The 18294-nt window shown below is 60.4% G+C and overlaps 1 protein-coding gene across 12 annotated transcripts in view; it reads right to left on the minus strand.

The window, feature by feature from the left end:
• The window catches only part of CORO7 (coronin 7), a 65572-nt gene that overhangs the window by 3602 nt on the left and 43676 nt on the right, over nt 1–18294 (minus strand). For 6 of the 12 annotated variants that reach the window (XM_070460691.1, XM_070460692.1, XM_070460690.1 and 3 more), the window contains 22 exons: nt 16251–16305; nt 15799–15856; nt 15551–15696; nt 15377–15469; nt 15116–15247; nt 14547–14673; nt 14070–14245; nt 13476–13584; nt 13283–13369; nt 13060–13202; nt 12881–12985; nt 12718–12803; nt 11896–12037; nt 11721–11810; nt 10835–10951; nt 10431–10566; nt 9930–10018; nt 9518–9604; nt 2482–2566; nt 1542–1678; nt 1146–1211; nt 707–861 (listed from right to left, as the gene is read on the minus strand). In XM_070460691.1, the coding sequence (XP_070316792.1) occupies nt 775–861; nt 1146–1211; nt 1542–1678; nt 2482–2566; nt 9518–9604; nt 9930–10018; nt 10431–10566; nt 10835–10951; nt 11721–11810; nt 11896–12037; nt 12718–12803; nt 12881–12985; nt 13060–13202; nt 13283–13369; nt 13476–13584; nt 14070–14245; nt 14547–14673; nt 15116–15247; nt 15377–15469; nt 15551–15696; nt 15799–15856; nt 16251–16305 (2353 nt within the window). In that variant the 3' untranslated portion in view covers nt 707–774. Of the gene's footprint in view, nt 1–706; nt 862–1145; nt 1261–1541; nt 1679–2481; nt 2567–6364; nt 6477–9294; nt 9390–9517; nt 9605–9929; nt 10019–10430; nt 10567–10834; nt 10952–11720; nt 11811–11895; nt 12038–12717; nt 12804–12880; nt 12986–13059; nt 13203–13282; nt 13370–13475; nt 13585–13857; nt 14028–14069; nt 14246–14546; nt 14674–15115; nt 15248–15376; nt 15470–15550; nt 15697–15798; nt 15857–16250; nt 16306–18294 lie in introns of those variants that run through there. The other 6 variants (XR_011485369.1, XR_011485370.1, XM_070460689.1 and 3 more) reach the window with 6 other exon arrangements.

Below are 18294 nucleotides of genomic sequence, written 5' to 3' on the forward strand. Positions count from 1 at the left end.
GCATAGAGTTTAAAAAAAGAAAAGAGAGATAAGCTAATGACTATAACAATATATTCCTCCATGTGAGAGGAAGTTTATAAAGAAATGAAATAAAAGTGAGTTACAAACATGCTTTGTCTTAGATACGTCAGGAGCTGGGCCATGCTTGGAAGACCACCTCCTGCCTGCCACCCAGGCCGAGGCCCTGTACTGGGGCTTCCTCCCAACCTTGTGGGTGCTACAAGCTCTCCATCTGCTGCTGGGAGCTCGAAAGGATGGGATGCATGGTGCTGAGATGGAAGGTTCTGGATCACATGTCGTGGGTTCAGCTGCACCCACTATGAGCACCTTGGCTCTAGGAGGGGCCCGGCTCCCTGGCCTCCTCGGGGCCGTCAGGCTGGCAAAGGCTCCTCTTCCTCGGCTGCACCCTGGTGCTGACCCCCCAGATTACTGAGGGGCTACCACCAAACCCAGCTCAGGAAAGGGAGGCCTGTGGCAGAGCCGGGGCCCCGTTCACTGCAGGGTGGGCAGGGCCGACCTGAGGGCAGCATGGGAGTGGCCCCTCCGTCCGGTACGTGACCAGCAATCCTCGTCTGCCCCGGCCCCTCTGGGTGTCAGAGGCCAGACCATGGGCGGGCGAACACCGCCGCCCCCCCTCCCTGCACAGCCCCACAGCTGGCAGGAAGAGCGGCCTGCCTCTGGAATCTGGACATGCATACTCAAGAAATGAGGAAAAGACATTTATTATTGAGCTATAAATTAGAGGCGGGCGGGTGGGCGGGCGGAGACAAGCGGTCACGTTTTGGGCGGCTGCTGTCTCTCCCTGTCCTCCTGGGCCTGGATTCTGAGTTCCTCCTCAAGACGCTCCTTCGCTCGGACCACCTGGGGAGGGGGTCACGAACAGTTAGGCTGGGTGCCCCCTGCCTCCCCAGGTCCTGCTCCGGCTTCCTGGAGGGCCGTGGGCAGGTCAGCCTGGCCCTTCGAGGCCATGGCTGCTGGGGGGCCACCGTCCAGGGTGACACAGGGCCCAGGTCGACACAGCACCACTGGCAGTTCAGGGGGCCCCCCGAGCCCCAGGCACCCTTCTCCTGCCAGGCTCTGAACTGCCCAGAAGTGAGGGACACCTGGTGAGATGAGGCCCCGGCCTGCCCTGCCCCTGTGCTCACCTTTGACTGCAGGTAGAAGGAGCCACCCACGGATTTATCGTTCACCTTGAATAGGTGTTCGTAGTTCTGCAGAGGAGGGGAGACGGTGAGTCCCTGGTTACAGAGGCGGGGGAAGCTAGGAGATGACAAAGAAAGAAAGCGAAAGGGCTCGCTGCTCAGCGCGCTGAACGCTGGGAGCCGCCAAGGGGCGGGGAAGCGGACAGGCGCCCGTGAGGCCGGGCCGTGCCTCCACCCCCGCGGCCCGCACAGCGACGCACGACGGTGGCCTCAAGCCCCAGCCAGCTGCGGCCAGGGCCCCACTCCTGCCCCCTTCCCTCCCCCCCCAGCTGGCAGTCTGCCACCCTCTCCCCACTGTGGTCGGCTTATCTCCGAGCCTGCCGGGGGGGGGGGCCTCACCTTCTGGATCTCCTCGGGGCTCAGCTTGGAGACATTGAGAATCTGCTGTGCTTCCTGGAGGCTGAGGCCTGAAAGGTTGGAGGCGGCTGCAGACTGGTGTCCGGCGCGTCCCCGGGCGTCCGCCGCTGCTCGGCTGGCTGTGTGGATAGGCAGGTGAGCACCTGGCTCCCAGCGGCCCAGGGCTGCCCCGGGCGTTCCCGGGGAGCAGCTCATCCCTGTCAAGGGGTGCGGGAAGAGACAGGGAGGGCCGGGGGGCATCTCTTCTCCAGGAGTGCATTTTTGGGGGTGGGGGTGGGGTAGGCAAATGAGGACAGGTTTTCCCACTGGAGGATGGGGCAGGGGCTGGCCAAACCTCGCGTCAGGTCTCCAGCCTAGAGCAGGAGATGACCCTGTCCCTCATCTTCCCCACCCTCTCACCCCGGGCACGCAGCAAGTCGGGGAGCTTAGGCTGCTAGGGGAGCAGAGTGAGGCTGCAGGCAGGGGTGGCAGCACAGCTGAGACCTGGTGGCCCCGTGGTCACAGAGGCCACTGAAGTAGGCCACCTTGGGTGACCTCTCGATTCAGAAGCCAGTACACTTTTGCTTAAAGGGTCAGAGAATATATTTTAGATTCTGCAGGTCAATTAGTCTGTGCTGCAATTACTGGACTGTGGCTGACTGTTCCAATAAAACTTTATTTGCAAAAACAGGCGGGCAGGAGGGCCAGCGTGCCCACTCCTGGCTGGATGCTTGTGTCCATCAGGTCTCCCTTCTCTGGGGATGTCCCAAGGTCAAGCACTGCCCCCAACAGTAAGTACCCCAGGCTACCCAAGCTGCCAGGATACAGCCCGCAGAGGGTCCCTGCATTCACAGGTGGCCCAGCGTGGGGGGGCCCACAGCTACTGGGAAAATCAGACCCAAGCAGGATCTCCCAGCCCAGGGAGACAGGAACCCAAGCTTACCTGCAAACTCCTGCCGCAAGGCCCGGGCAAAGGCCCTGCCCACCACCTGCGCGCCCATCACAATTATCTGGGCCAGGTACTTGGCCTGTAGGCAAAGGAGGCACCTGTCAGCAGACTGCGTTCTCAGGGCCCCCAAGATGAGTCCTGGAGGTGCTGGGTGAGTGCCAAGGCTGCTGGAGAGCAGAGGTGAGGGCCCCTAGAGCGGCAGCCACAGGCCACTTCCTCCCAGCACCTGATATAAGCTTCTGCTCTGGGAGGCATCGGAGGCTCACAGGACAGCAGTCTCGAGTTTTTGGGGGCAGGGACCCGAAAGAGTCCCCCAGAGGGAGACAGGTCTCTCCCTCAGCCTTCGGACAAGGCGGACAGGAGCCAAGGCAACATGGCCAGGGAGCCAGAACTTGGGGTCAGTCCCGGACTCACCGCCAGCTCGGCCATTGCATCTGAGCTTGGCGGGTCCAGCCTTCACCTGCTGGTGGTGGGATGCAGGGCCATTCTGATTCTCCCCACATTATTCAAGTCCATTCCATCCGACACAGCAAGAAAGCAAAATGCCCTCCGCCCTCGAGACGGAGAGCCCACGAGGTGGGCATGTGGACAAACACAGCAGGGACCAAGTGGAGAAGGAGAGTAGGCCCGGCCTCCGTTCCTCCACTGCTTCACTCAAACCCCGCCTGAGGGTCAGCGCCAGGGTGTCAGACACACAGGACCCAGCCCTGTGGGAATCCCCCCACTGCCGTGCAGAGTGGGGGGCTTCCACTCCGAGACCACGTGGTCCAGTGCCCCACGGAGGTGAGTGGGGCATCAAGCAGGACCAGAGGTGTGCACGGTCAACGGAGGGAGGAGCCTTCAGGAAGGACGTGGGGACTCTGGGGGGTGAGGGCACTTCTCCCGGGCAGGTAGGATCACGATGGTAACACGGGGGCTTTCCAGGCAGAGGGACCAGGGGGAGCCCACACTAGGGGAGTGCAGGGGACGCCTGGGAGCAGCCAAGAGCCTGGCGGACTTGTGAAACAGTAAGGGGCAAGACGAGGAAGGTGGCTGAGACGGGAAACATGCAGACCTTCCTGTGACCAGGGATAACAGACAGACAGCACGCGTGTGTGAAACGGCACACACGTGGGCGCATGGAGGACACTGGCAAGTGCTCGCTGCAGGTCACCACGGACACAAGTTCTTGTGTCCAGCAAGAACTTAGCCAGGGTGCCGAGCACTGTGACGGACACATTCTACCCATTGTGCCATCTGATCCCAACAGCGAGAGACACCGAAACAGAGGGGTTTAGTGACCAACCTGAGGACACACAGCTGGCACCCGGGAGGAAGATGGGCAGAAAACCCACGGCCCGTGCCCTCAGCTGTGCTGTCCCCAGGCTGCCCACCTCACGCAGGGTCGGCGGGGATGGCGACCAAACAACACAAGGATCAGGACCCAACTCAGAGGCCAGAGACAGGCTTGTCAGATTTCAGTGGAACCCAGACTCCGGAACTGGCCATGCTGGGCCACCTCTCCTTGCTGGGGGAGGTGGGTGTGGTTCCGGGCCAAATGAGAAGTGAGTTTGGATTTCACAAGCCCCATATTTCACACCAAAAGGCAAAGCTCTCTGAAGACTCGCCAGTGGTCAGAGGGAGGGCAGGGCTGCAGGTGCTGAGGTGAAAAGGCCAACAAGGATGCGCTTCCGGTGGGAGAGTCTCACCTGGCTTCCTCCCCAGCCCGGCTTGCCTGAAGCCTCTCCCACATGGGGCAGGAGGCTCTGAGGTGGACAGCTGGTCCTGCCTGAGGGACAGAGACAGGCCTGCCAGGGGTTCCGAGGATTCCCTTGGCCAGGAGATCCCGTCAGGCCTCGGACCTCCCCTCCTGTTGCCACACTTGAGAGAGTGCACCACCACACGCCTGCGCTGCCCTGTCTGGGGACTGGAGCCCTGCACCTGGCGAAGGCCCGCAGGCGGCGTGGGGGCTGGGGGGTGCTCGGGGACGCGCTTTGTCCCAAGGCAAGTGCATGAAGAAGGGAGCTCGGCTCCGGACAGACTGACGTGCAAAGCTCCCTTCACGGCAGTTTCTTGGGCTGGTGAGCCGAGCCAGCATGGACCTGCCCTCTTATCAAGGACACACCGGGATAGAAAGGAGGCTCTCTTCGCCCAGGGCGCCTGCAAACAGCTGCGGGCATCACAACCAGGCAGGAGGAGCTCAGGGCCAGGACCGTCACATCTGCCAGGGCACGTCCAGGGTCTGGGCTGTGGTGAGCACCAGTGGGTGCCCAATACATATCTGAATGAATGTGACACTAGACAGGGCTTCCCAATGCCTCCCATTCCTTCTACTGAAGGAGGGTTCCGGCCTTCCCACGACACACACACACACACACACACACACGCAACTCCCCACTTCTGCTGCAGCCAATACAGTCCACCCCCAGCTCCGTCTGGTTACAGAGGACTTTTCTGCTTTTATCTTCCCTCACCACTCTCCACCCCACGCACTACAGCCACACCCTTTACTCCCTGACTCCAAGATCAGTTCCCCTACTTCTTTACTCCAAAGTCTCTGTAGCTCTGAATTCATATACCTCGGGGCACTCTTTTCAAGTGCACAATTCAGCACTTTTTAGGATCTTCAATGAGCTGCACACAGCATTTTCACTTTCTCTCCCCCAACAAATGCCATACCTACTAATCCACTGAATACCCTCCTTTCTATGCCAATATTGTCAAACCCCAACATCCTTCAAGATTTAGCTTGGACACAGCTGGCTGTCCAGTGGTTAAGACACCATGTTTCCAATGCAGGGGGTTACAGGTTTGATCCCTGGTCAGGGAACTAAGATCCCACATGCCATCACCAAAAAAAAAAAAACAAAGCTCACATCACCCCCATTTCCTGGAGTGAAACCTTCCCAGGCTCCCCCCATTTCTACCAACCCATTCTGCACTATCTTTCTTTTCCCATTAATATACTGTCCTATTTTATGGATTCATTGGCTTTCTCCTTAAAGGTACAAACTCCTCGGGGGCCACGTTTTATTCAGTCCCTCAAGGCTGACTGAGTCACACGCAGAAATATCTGTGAGGGACCCAGCTGGGGGGTAGGGGGGAGTGGTCCTCAGGAAAAGGCAGTGACTATTACAAGGTTCTAAGAACAATGTGCCCCTACGTGTGTAGTCTCAGTTAAAACCAGGATGAGAGACTCGAGAAGTCAGATTCTCTGAGCTCCAGGTTGTTTACCTGTGAGATGGGGACAATGAGGGCATCTGCTTAAGCATTAAATGTGAATCTACCTAAGCGTCAGCTCGGGGCCTGGCACTTGAAAGCTCTCACCTTATCACGATCAGTTAAGTGGCTCCTCAAACCCAGTGCCTCAATAACTTGGGGAACAATCCTCTATCGGGGGATAGACCTCAGGACTCTGCACTGGTAAAGGTCCCCTGTGGCCTGACTCAGCCAGGGTGGCCCACATCTGTGGGCTGGCTCGGGATGCCAACGGTACCCCAGATACGCTCAATTATCGGTGTCGCAGGGTCAAGTCCCACTTCTGCCACTTGCTCGTGAAAAGTCTCGGAGCCCGATTAACCAGCTTTCAAATGGGAACGATAATGGGGCGACACCATCAACTAGCTCGGGGATCGAGCAAGGACCCCCTGCATATGGCTGGTGCACGCGGCGACCGCATCTGCTCGGTATTCCCCGGCCCGCCCCGCCCTCCGGCCAGAAGGCTCTTCCTGGGCCCCGAACTCGCCAGAGCCCGCCGCAGGACGCCAGGCGGCGACCCCCGCCTAGTGTCGGCTTCCCGCCGGGCACACAGCGGGGCGAGTGGCGCCCGCAGCCCGACCGGAGCTGCTCGGCCCGGCCCCCACTCCCGGCCTCTCCTCCCCTCCACGTAGGGTCTCACCATGGCGGCGACTCAGCTTCGCGGGCCCGGGGGTCTGACTTCCTGGCCCCCCAGCCCCGGCTCAAGGGCGGCCGGTGGGTCAAAGGTTAAGGGAGTCTGCGAAGAGCGCATGCGCCGGGCATGCGCGTTGCTCCAAAGGGCGGGGCGTGGGAGGAAACCTAAGGTCTGTGGGCGGGGTTTTGGGCGGGGTCTGCGTCCGCCTCCAGCGCTGGGAAACCTCCGGAGGCTTAGGACCACGTAGACCCCGCCCGTGACTACCCTGGTGTGCTAGGAACAAAGAATAACACCTGTTCTATCCGGGGCGGGGAGCTACTTCTTCCTTCATTTTGCCAAAATATTTGGGACTTAAAGACATGAAATAACCATACATTTCACAAACGTAATAAGGAGTAAGATGCTAAATTCTCACCAATATTTAAGAAGACAGGAAAACAAAAAAAGGCTTCGGGGACATCCCTGGTGGTCCAATGGTTAAGAATCCACCTTGCAGCGCAGTGGACAGGGGTTCGATCCCCAGTCCCGGACCTAAGACCCCACATGCCACAGGGGCAACTAGGCCCAGGCAACAACTGCTGACCCCTCAGGACAACAAAGATACCATGTGCAGCAACTAAGACCCGACGCAGCCAAATAAATTAACAAATTATAAAAAAATAACTAGTCGTTAAAAAAAAAAAGAAAAACCGGTTTCATTCCAGGTTCCTTCTGTCTGGGGAGGAAGGCTCTTCTCACTCCTCCAAGTCTTTGTTCCAAAGTCACCTTCTCAGTGAGGCCACCTTGACCCCTACCAGGGCTGCAACTTGTACTCCATTCCTTTGCTTTTTAAAATTTTTGGTTGCACCACACTACCTAGGAGCTCTTAGTTCCCCACCGGGGACTGAACCCATGGCCTTGGGAGTGAAACCGTGGGGTCCTAACCACTGGACTGTCAGGAAAGTTCCTCTTTGTTTTTCTAATACTAACAGCTTTATTGGAAGATAATCACACCCCATACAATTCACCCCTTCGAAATTCACAATTCAGTGCTTTTTCACATACTCAAGAATCATGCAACTATCTCCGATAGTTCCAGAACATTTTCATTCCCTGCTTAAAACTCCACACTCATGAGCTTTCATTACCCATTTCCCCCTTCCCTAGACCCTGGTGACCACTCACTGCCTCCTCTTTCTATGGGTGTTTCACAAAAATGGAATCATACTATATGGTTTTGCCAGGTGGCGCTAGTGGTAAAGGACCCACCTGCCAATGCAGGAGATATAAGCAAGGTGGGTTTGATCGCTCGGTTGGGAAGATCCTCTGGAGAAGGAAATGGTAACCTGCTCCAGCATTCTTACCTGGAGAATCCCATGGACAGAGGAACCTGGCGGGCTAGTCTATAGGGTCACAAAGGGTCGGACACGACTGAAGCGACTCAACACACATGCCTCTGGTTTAAACCTCCATTCTTGATCCCTATTTTTTTTATTTCTGAAACTCTCATCACATTCTATCAAATCATACCATTTATCTGTTCCCTCCCACTAGAATGTGGATTCCTGGTGGGCAAGACCTCTTTTCTCCTTTTCTCTATTCTTCGGCATCAGCACCTGGAAGAATGGCTTTTTCTTTTTTTTTTTTTAAGAATGGCTTTTTAAAAAAAAATCTTATTTGCTTTATTTTCAACTGTACTGGGTCTTTCTTGCTGCACACAGGTTTTCTCTAGTTCGGGTGAGCGGCGCCACACTCCTGCTGCAGAGAACGGGCTCTGGAATGTGGGCTCAGCAGTTGTGGTGCACAGGCTTAGCTGCTCCACGGCATGTGGAATCGTCTCAGACCAGGGATCGAACCCATGTCCCCTGCATTGGCAGATGGATTCCTAACCTCCGGCTGCCTCCTACCGTGTTCTGGGCCACCACCCTTCTTTCCTTTCCTGAGTCTCCAAACGCAGTCTTCCTCAGTGCCCTTCCTTTCATCTGAAACGTTCTTCTCAGGGCTCTCTCCATGGCTTTGTGACCCTTAGGTCTTATCTCTTAACTTCATCACTTCTCAAACCCTGACCACAGTCTCCCCCAGCATCCCAGGGACTCCCTTCCATGAAGTTTACTTCACAGTTCTCTGCACACTGTCTATCTGCAAACTTGAGCAGAGTCCGGCTCCCCTTTGCCTACTAAAGCTGTGCCAAGTGCCTTGAGAAGCCTTGTCTCTCCCGTTCAAGACCGGAGCTGCCATCCAGAGAGAACCCGGCCAGGTACCCATGTGTCGGATGAATGAATGAACTCCCAGCAGGAGCAGAGTGAGGCCTGGGACCAGGCGGAGCCCAGGGCCAGACCACCATCACCCTTACTGCTGTCCCCCTCCCCTTCCAGCCAGCCCAGAGACCACAGCGGCACCATGGTGGCCAGCTTAGAAAAGTTTAATTGTTGAAAACATCCAGGACACGTGCAGGCCAGTCCCTGCGGGGCTCACACCCCCTTAAATGGGCTATTAGCTCTGTGACACCCATTTCTCCTGGCTTCAAGCTTGGGGAGCAGGGTAACTGGTCCCAGGCCCCTGAGGCTGGAGCTGCTCCAAATGGCCAGGTTGGGGGGCCAGCCCCCTAGACCCTTGACTGGAACTGGGGCAGCAGGCAAGATGGGACGGCATGTGATGACTGAAGGTGCTGAGCGAAGCCAGCCCAAGCTGGGACCAGCCCAGGTCAGAGTAGGGGCACAAGGAGCCCAGCGCCTGCCCAGGGACGTGCCCCTGAGCCCTCACCCCACCCCACCCCCAAGCCCCTGGCTCCACATGCTAGCAGGCAGTGAGGAGAAGCGCCCAGTCCTAGAAAGAGCAGAGATGCAGACAACCCATGGTGACTGCAGCAGGGCCCAGAGGCCATGGAAATGCCCAAGACTCAAAGGAAGCCAGGGCTTCTGGGATGAGGTGTGCCAGGGCCAGGAGGTGGCTTCCAGTTTGAGGGAGAGAGGTGAGGTGTGCAGGGTCACCAGGCTTTCCCAGAGGCAGCAGTGGAGGGTGAGGCTAGAGGTGGCTGGTGGGCAGGCTAGTCCTGGGGAGATGAACCAAGAAGTGGGGGGGAGTTGGAAGGGTCCGGGAGGCGGGGGTGGGCGAGCAGGCGGCTGGTGTAAGTCGGGGAGGGACGGGAGAGGATGCTGGCCCCCCAACCAGTCCACTCACCCACTCGTCCTCGTCCACACCTTCAAAGGAGTCCTGTGGGAGCGGGTCCTCCCGGTTCCCCAGCTTCGCCACCATGGCGCTCAGCAGCTGGGGACAGGGTGGACGGAACAAGAGATGGGAAGTGAATGGCAGACTCTGCATATGGAGGTCCCAAGTGCACTTGGGTCTGGTTGGGTTGAGCCCGGCCAGGCCAGGGTAGGGCCTCTCCCTGCCCTTCCCTGGCTTCCTGAGCCCTGTCCCCCAACGCCGATCAGTTTCAGAATTTTGGAAGACCTCCCCATCAAGCTGTCCAACTGACAGATGGGTGACACCGACTCCTGGCCCAGTCGGGGTCAGACTAGAGAGCTGAAAGGCTACGCCAGGTGCAGCCAGGATCCCTTCCCCCACTGCCGCCAGCCCTCTCCCCGCCTACCTCTTCTTTCTTCTGCTGGTCTGACTTCTCTTCCAGGTAGACTGAGGAGGGGGCCCGCCGGGCAGGGGCTTCACGGGGGGCCTGGCTCACTGGGGCGGGACCAGGGACAAGCATCAGGCAGGAGAGTGGCCCCTTGGGACCAGGCTTCCTGGTCTGACCCCTGGGTTCTAGCCCGTAGGGGATTCCGTGGCAGAGTCTACAGGTGGCATTCACAGCTACTCAACCCTTGGTTCACGTGGCCTGCCCTCGGCACCAGGCTATGTGCATGTGCTCATGCGTATTTGGGGCGGGGGGCTTCTGACAGAAACACAGACCCTGGGCTCTACCCTCTAGGGGCTCAGACACCAACTCTAAAGCATAGCCACCCATCCCCAGGAACGCTAGAGCTTCCTGCGTGCCAGCAGGGGTGGAGAGTCAGACTTGGACCTTCGGCCCCTTTCTCCAACCCCCACCTGCTCCCCTCCACCCTCCTCTCCCCCATCCCCCAGGCCCTCACCCTACCTGGGGTCATGCCGGGGGGCTGCAGGCTGAGAAGCCGGGGCTGCCCGTTAGCACCTCCCAGCCAGGCCTCAGCGCTGAGCGCCGGCTCCCAGCTTACGGCGGTGTCGGGAAACACGTCGTCCTGGAAGAATTCTTTCTGCAGTGATGGAGGAAGGGGCTGCTCTGAGGCGCTGAGCAGAGACCCAGGGCACATATGCCTCCACTGGGATGGGGGCATGGTGAGACCCAGGACCCCAATCTGAGGTTTCTATGGGGCTCAGAATGTCAGCAGCATAAGGGGTGCAGATGCCCCACAAAGCAGTGGGTGGGGCAGTCTGGTGACAAGACCAGCCAGGCCCCAAAGCCCCTGACAGGGTCCAGGGAGTGGGGGGGCTGGGCGTTGGCATGCTTCGTCCCCAACTCACCCTGACTCGGGGCAGCCGGAAGGCAACAGGCTCCAGGGAGGTCTGGCGAAGTCGTAGGCATCGAGCGAACTCCACCTCCCGCACGTCACACTCTGTCTTGGGCAGGAGGATGAATCCCTGGGGTGGCAGGGGAGTGTGAGAAAGTGAAAGTTGCTCAGTCGTGTTTGACTCTTTGCGACCCCATGGAATGTATAGTTCATGGAATTCTCCAGGTCAGGATACTGGAGTGGGCAGCCTTTCCGTTCTCCAGGGGATCGTCCCAACCCAGGGATTAAACCCAGGTCTCCCACACTGCAGGCAGATTGATTACCAGCTGAGCCACGGCTGACGCTAGAGTCCAGAGTTCGCTGGCACCCGGACCCCCAGTACCCCTCACTTAGGACCTCCAGGAGCAAGGCCTAGCCCTAGACGGTGGTATGATGTTTAAAAACTAGCTCTTGGGAGGAAAAATGCCCTGGTTTGTAGCATTTGCCTAGTTCCATGGTGTAAAAACTGCCCGCCTGGCCAACTTCACGCCAGCAATGTGACTGGGGGAATGCAGATACAGGAAGAGAAGTGCCATAACAGCTCGTGATGGATCTCTGGCAGACAAGGGCCCACAGATTAAGTAACCTCAACAGCACAAATAACAGTGAAGTCAAATAAATTACGAAGTGATAAATTAAGTATCTATTGCCTTGGTCTTTAATGCAACTTATTTGTGGGTTCATAAAACTTATCCTCACGTAGCTTAATTTTCAGTGATGGGTGAGTTTAACAACCAGTTCCCAAGGTGGCTGGGTGACCCGCAGGTCCCATGGGCCTGTGCAGTTCGCCCACATGGCCACTAGAGGGCGGAGAGCCAGCGGTCCTACCTGGGGGACCCAGAGTCCGCCGGCCGGCTCACCTTGTGGGGATCGGGCGATGTGAAGCTGTTGCACTCCAGGAAGAAGGGGGACTCGGGGAGCAGCTCATACAGGAACACGCGGGTATCGCCCTAGGGGGATGGCGGCAGTGAAGCGGCTAGCTTCAGGTGCCTACCCCCCATACCTGCCCAAAGCCCCCTGTGCGCCCCAGCCCACCTTGCCCGTGAGCAGCACCAGGCCGGTGTCCGGGTCATAGCTGGGCAGCAGGGTCGAGGGAGCCACGTCCAGCCCCAGCACTGCGGAGGGGCCAGCAGCCAGGGCCTCGGCTGAGTACAGGAGGAGCTGGCGCTCACTTCGGCTGCAGGGGGACAGAAGCAGGTCCTCAAAGCGGGAGGGGCCCGGGGCAGGCACGACAAGGACTCCAGCGCGTCTGGGCTTTTCCCCCAGCATTCTGCTCTAGGGCCCTTGCTACAGCCCATTCCACCCAGAGTCCACTGCCCTCTCCTCTGGATCTGTGGTTATCAGTCCCTTTGTGACCCAGGTCAGAGATACCTATCTTAGGAGGCCCCCCCGCCCCCCGATCCTCCCTCCAGAGCATCAAATGCCCATCCCCTGGGTCTCTCCAGGAGGCTTGGTTCTGTTTTGTGTGCTTCATCTGGTCCCCACCAGGAATGGGCTCCTTGCACCTGGGACAGATTTCATCCCTTTGGATCCCCAGTTGATTCCTCCCCATCTCTCTCCCTCTCATCCATCCATCCATTCACCCATCCATCCACCCCACCATCCATTCACTGACCCACCCATCCATCCAACCATCCACCTACCCATCCATCCATCCATCCACCCAACCATCCATCTATCCAACCATCCATTCACCCACCCACCCATTCATCCATCCATCTGTCCACCCAACCATCCATCCAATAAGTGAGGGAGGGAACAGCTTCTGCACACTTGACAGGTGTACGTGTATCTTGGGGACGGGGCACAGTGGATGCTGAGGTCTGGGGATGGGAATGGTGATCCCAGAGTCCTCACCTGTCAAAGCCTGACACCAAGAGATAGTGACCGTCACACACCCACACAACGCGGGCTCCACGGGCCCCCTCGGGCCCTGGGCCTTCCTGTTAGGATACAGCATATGAGGCTTGGCCGGAACCCCCACCGGGTCTGAGGGCCGCCCCCAGCCTATCCTGCTCACCTGCAGGGGCTCAGAGCTACCCCGGGGCTCGTAGATCCGCAAGCGCCCGTCTTTGCAGACAGTGGCCAGCTGCTGCCCATCGGGGCTCCAGGCCAAGCCAAAGATCTGGGGGCAGGTGGGAACGTGAGAAGCAGCCTCTCGCCCCACGGCTGGGCACCTGCCCCCCAGAACTGTCCTACCTGATCCCGGTGGCCCTGCAGCCTCAGCCTCTCGGCCCCGACCTTGAGGTCCCAAATCCGAACGGTGAGGTCATAGGAGGAAGAAGCCAGCACGTCAGCCGCCAGCGGGTGGAAGCGCAGAGAATAGATCTTCTCCGTGTGGCCTGGGGTTGAGGCGTGGGGTGACACTGAGCCCCCCAAGAGCCTCTGCCCACCCCCCAGCCCCTACCCGGGCCCCCCTCACCTGTGAGTACAGCCTCAGGCGTAGTGAGCACCTCCTGCAGGCCCTCGGGGGGCACCCGCCACAGCCGGATCCTGGCGTCCTCCCCGGCTGTGGGGTGCGCAGGCTCGTCACTGCTGGCCCAAGGTCCCTAGACTTCCGTTGACCCCATCTAGGGCCCCAGGTCCCTCCCTCAAGCCCAGCCCAGCCTCCTTACCCACGGCAAGGCGGTGGGGGTCAAAGGGGTCCCAGGCCAGATCGGTCACGGCCACCCCATTCTGCAGCGTGGGCAGTGCAGTGTCGGGCAGACGGCCGGGCTTCCGCAGCTGTGGGAGGTGCCCCCACCCCGAGGCCCATCAGTAACAGGCAAGAGAGCCCGGTCCCAGTGGCTGCAGGGCAAGCGGCATGCCTGGGCCTCACCCTCTGCAGCTGATGACCTCCCCGGGTGATGCCCAAGCTCTCTGCTCAGTCACCTTGTGCTCTGAGCCCCGTGCCAACCGTGAGGCCCGTGGGAAGTGAGGGGGGACGGCTGGGGCGGTGGGAAGAGCTCAGGCTCGGGGCTCAGGGGGCCTGGGTTTGATTCCCAGCTCCACACTTACACGGCGTGTGACCCCACGGGTCACTTGGCTTCCCTGTGCCTCACCACTCTCATCTGTAAGACGGGGATAAGAGCGGCACCCCCACCACGGGGTACTGGGCGGGGCGCCTGACACATGGTTTGAGCTTAGAGAAGGTGAGCTGGCGTGAGCACTCGACGCCTTCAACATCCTGCAGGGGGACATGGGGACAGCGTGGCGGGGCTGGCCCTCACCTCCAGCACAGCCACCTGCCCCCCGCTGCTGAGCAGGGGCACGGCCACACGCAGCTGGTTGGCGCAGAAGCCGTCACTCTCGCCAGGCGTGGTGAGGTTGAGCCCCTTGAGGTTGGTGATGTGGCTGTCTCGGTGCAGGACAGTGCCCTGAGCGTGCCGGAACTTGGAACTGGGGCCTGGGGGGGGGCGGGGGGCAGCAGGGACATGGAGCCGCGTGAGGTGAGGGTCCCTGGCTTGCCCACCCTGGGAAGTCCTGCAGAGGCACCTGGGCCAGCCCTAAATCTGGGCTGCCTGCTCCCCTCGGCTAAGGGCCCCAGCCTCTGCCGGTCCGACCAACTCAACTGCCAAGACCTCAGAACGTACAGGCCATCGAGACTTCCTTCACCCCACAAGAAAGTGACTGGTACAGGAGGGGAGTCAGGACTGGGGTGCAGAGGAGGGTGGCCCAGGGCGCCCGTGCTAGGGGGTCACGCTCACCCAGCAGGCTCTGCAGGGACCGCTGGCTGGGGCTGGTGCCAATGCCGCTGGTGCTGGTGAGCGAGGGCCCCAGGCTGGAGGGCGTGGAGGGCGAGGTCAGTGAGCTGGGCGGGGAGGAGAAGCCCTCCTGGGGGGGAAGCACCCGGTCAGCCAGCGGCCCCTGGTGGGTGGGTGGTCCACCAGGGGGACCCGCCAGGGTCCAGGGTCATCACCCTGGGACACCGGGGTAGGCGGGAAAGCCCACTGCGGGATGCAGGGTTGGGGATGCAGTCACTGATGGGGCAGGAGGCGACACGGGGGTGAGCTAGGCTTTAGTACACGGGGCAGCGGGTGGCAGCTGCCAGCTCCTGACTTTGTGGGAAGGCAGGCCTGGAGTGGTCAGGGTTGTTGAAGAGAAGCTAGAAATCTATAATTTCTTTTTTTTGTGTGTGAAAGTCTCACTTCCTAGGCGTTTTGCACAATTTTGAAAACACTGGGGTCCTTCGCTTCTGCTTCTCGAGTTTCTGACACCTGCTGGGCAGGCCACATGCTCCGGCCCGCCCAGACCCCCGCCCCCTGCTGATACTCACGCTGGGGTCGGAGTCGCCCGCAGGTGTCCCCGCGGGCCGGGCCACGGCAGGGGTGGGCTCTGCAGGGGGCACCAGGCAGGAAGTGAAGCTGGGGTGGGCCCGGAGGGCGGGGTGCAGGCTGACCCTCTGCACCTGTGGGGAGAGGTCCGTGGTGGAGGCAGGAGAGGTGGGGCCCCAGGGAGGTGAGGGGTGGGGGGCGGACACCGGGCCACTGAGTGCCAGCCATGGCCAGAGGGGCTGTCAGCCAGACCCTGGCCCTACCTGCTGGTCGCTCCCTGCCCACCAGGCATGGGGGTCGGAGGCGGGCACACAGCCTGCGGTGTCCGGGAACAGGTCTTCATGGAACTCCGCGGTCTGGCGGCAGACAGGGGCAGGCTGGTGAGCTCAGGGTCCCCCACCCCAGGCCCTCCCGGCCCCTCCCCCAGGACCGCTCACCTTGCGGGGTACGTGGTAGCTGATGGGAACGATGGCCGTGTCGCTCAGCTGCAGGACGCGCAGCACCTCGCAGCCCATGACGGCCAGCGCCCGCCGGGGCACGAGGGCCGCTCCCCGCAGCACGCCCTCCAGGAGGCACTGGGTCACTGGCGGGGACACGGCGGCCAAAGGAGGGTCAGGGCGGGCCAGGGGAGGAAGGGGGCGATGGCGTGTGTGGGGCATGGGGCGGGGGGTGGGGTAGGGCTTACCCGGGCTCAGTGCTGGCTGCTGGGGGGCCGCCTCATAGCAGTAGAGCTGGTTCTCTCCCTGCAACGAAGCCCACCCGAGCACGTGCTGACTGTGCTGGCGGTCTGGGCTGCCTGGCTCCACTCCAACCACCCCGTCCCTCCTCAAGGACCGAGTCACAGCACCACCACGGCAGATGCCTACTAAGTGCCCAGCCGAGCTGGGGTGCAGCCCCCGGCGATCAGTATCACAAGTGCCTGCTGGGTGCTCGTCTGCTCCGTTCCCAGCCTCATCCTCGGGGAGCTCACACTCTAGGCTGTGACTCTGACTGTGTGCCCGCAGCCCCTGGCAAGGGCCGGAGCCCGGGCAGCACTGACCCAGCTCCCCGCCTCTGTATGGGGGCGGCGAGCATCCTACGCTCCCCACTTTGCCAGCTGAGGCCAGGTCTGGCCCAACGTGGGTGGGTTCTCCTCACCTTTCCCGCCAGGACCAGGAGACCTGAGTCTGGGTCCAGCAGGGGCATCAGAGACCTGGGGGAGAGAGACAGCCGGTCGTGGGAATACAGTCAAGTCCCTGTGACCGAGGGGAGCAGCGGCATCCAGGCTGGTGTCCGGGGACCCTCCACCCACCCTCTCTCCCTGTGCTCCCGACATGCCCACGCTTCCCAGCCTTTCTTTCCTAGGGTCCTCCATCTGCTCAAGGCTTCCCTGGTGGCTTAGTAAAGAACCCATCTGCAAGGCAGGAAACCTGAGTTCGACCCATGGAGGGGGGGGTGGGGAGGAAATGGCAACCCACTCCAGTATTCTTGGCTGGAGAATCCCATGGGCAGACGAGCCTGGTGGGCTGCAGTCCATGGGGCCATGGAGTCAGACGTGACTGACACTATTTCCATCTGCCCAGCTGCTTTCCCCCATGACTGTGCCAGGCCCTGGGCGCAAGGGAGATGCCCCACCTTCAGCACCTCAGCCCTGCTCTCCTCCCATGCTCAGCAGCACCAGGAAGACCCCCCAAGCCCCCCACGTAGGTTTTGTCTGTGGTCTCGCTCTAACAGCCTAGACAACAGGCCAGGGAAGGTGCAGAGGAGGCGCTGGAGCTGAGGACCCCCTCCATCCCTCCATCCCTCTATCCCCACCCAGCAGAGTCAGCTGGGCGCTCCCGGATTGCACTAGGGCCATTGCCTCAGTCACCCAGCTCCTGGGCCTTGATGGCATCATAGAGGCCGGGCACCCCCATTGGCAGCATTTCTCAGCCCCTGTGCCCGAGCCTGAGCCAGGGGCCGAGGGCAAGGGCTCCTTCCTGCCCTGCTTCCCAGCCTCCGCATTCTCTGTCCCCCCATTCCCCAGGCAGGCCCTGGGGCACGGCAGAGGCTGGGGGCAGAGGGGCCAGGCTGGAAGCCCCCGGCCTCCCTGCCACTCTCTTGCCCAGGGGTTTACTCCCCTTTCTCTCCTGGGCCCTGCAGGGTCCCCGGCAGCCCCCCAGCCCTGTGAGTGCCTCCTTCCAGGCCAAGAGTTGGGGGGAGGAAGGCGGGGGGACAGCCGAGAACTCGGACAGGCGGCTTCCTCTGTTCCCCGCTCCTGGTCTGGTGTCACGTCCCTGGGGACCCAAGGGCCTGGGCCCCCACCTTGACACCGACACAGACCCTCAGATGGAACCCCGCCGCCCTCGCGGTGGTCCCAGCGGCCAGAGGTCACCCAGCTGCGGCAGCTGCCTCAGGCCCTCACCCAGGCAACAAAGGGCCCAGCCCACCCGCTCCCCTGCCCACCTGCCCCCACCCTCGCTGGAAGGGAGCCAGGGCAGACTGGGAAGCTGGGTGGGGCCCTGGGTGTCTCCAACAGCTTCCTTGAGTGCCCGGGGCCGGTCACCTGTGAGCAACACGGCCTCTAATTACCCTCGGGCTCTGGAGGGTGAACTGGGCTCAGAACTGCCTTTCCTGACCTGATCTGACCACTGCCTGGTCAGGGGGAAGGGGGAGCAGGGGAACAAAGTGATCTCGGACGTCCCCTGCCCTAACACTGGATCCAGTGGGGCAGACGCTGGTCCCTTCAGCGGCTCTAACTGGACTTTCACTCACATCATTCATCCCTGGTTGAGCTGGTCAGTGCCCAGATCTTAGCTGGGCCCACAGCTGTGACAGAAGTTGAGTGTAACAGGCCCCCACCTCTGTCCTCAAAAGCTCACGGCCTGGGAGATCAGTTCAGTTCAGTTGCTCAGTCGTGTCCGACTCTGCAACCCCATAAATCGCAGCACACCAGGCCTCCCTGTCCATCACAAACTCCCGGAGTTTACTCAAACTGTCAAGTCGGTGATGCCATCCAGCCATCTCATCCTCTGTTGCCCCCTTCTCCTCCTGCCCTCAATCCCCCTAGCATCAGGGTCTTTTCCAATGAGTCAACTCTTCACATGAGGTGGCCAAAGTATTGGAGTTTCAGCTTCAGCATCAGTCCTTCCAAAGAACATCCAGGACTGATCTCCTTTAGGATGGACTGGTTGGATCTCCTTGCAGTCCAAGGGACTCTCAA

Source organism: Odocoileus virginianus, chromosome 33 (genome assembly GCF_023699985.2).
Source record: "Odocoileus virginianus isolate 20LAN1187 ecotype Illinois chromosome 33, Ovbor_1.2, whole genome shotgun sequence".
Classification (NCBI taxonomy): domain Eukaryota; kingdom Metazoa; phylum Chordata; class Mammalia; order Artiodactyla; family Cervidae; genus Odocoileus; species Odocoileus virginianus.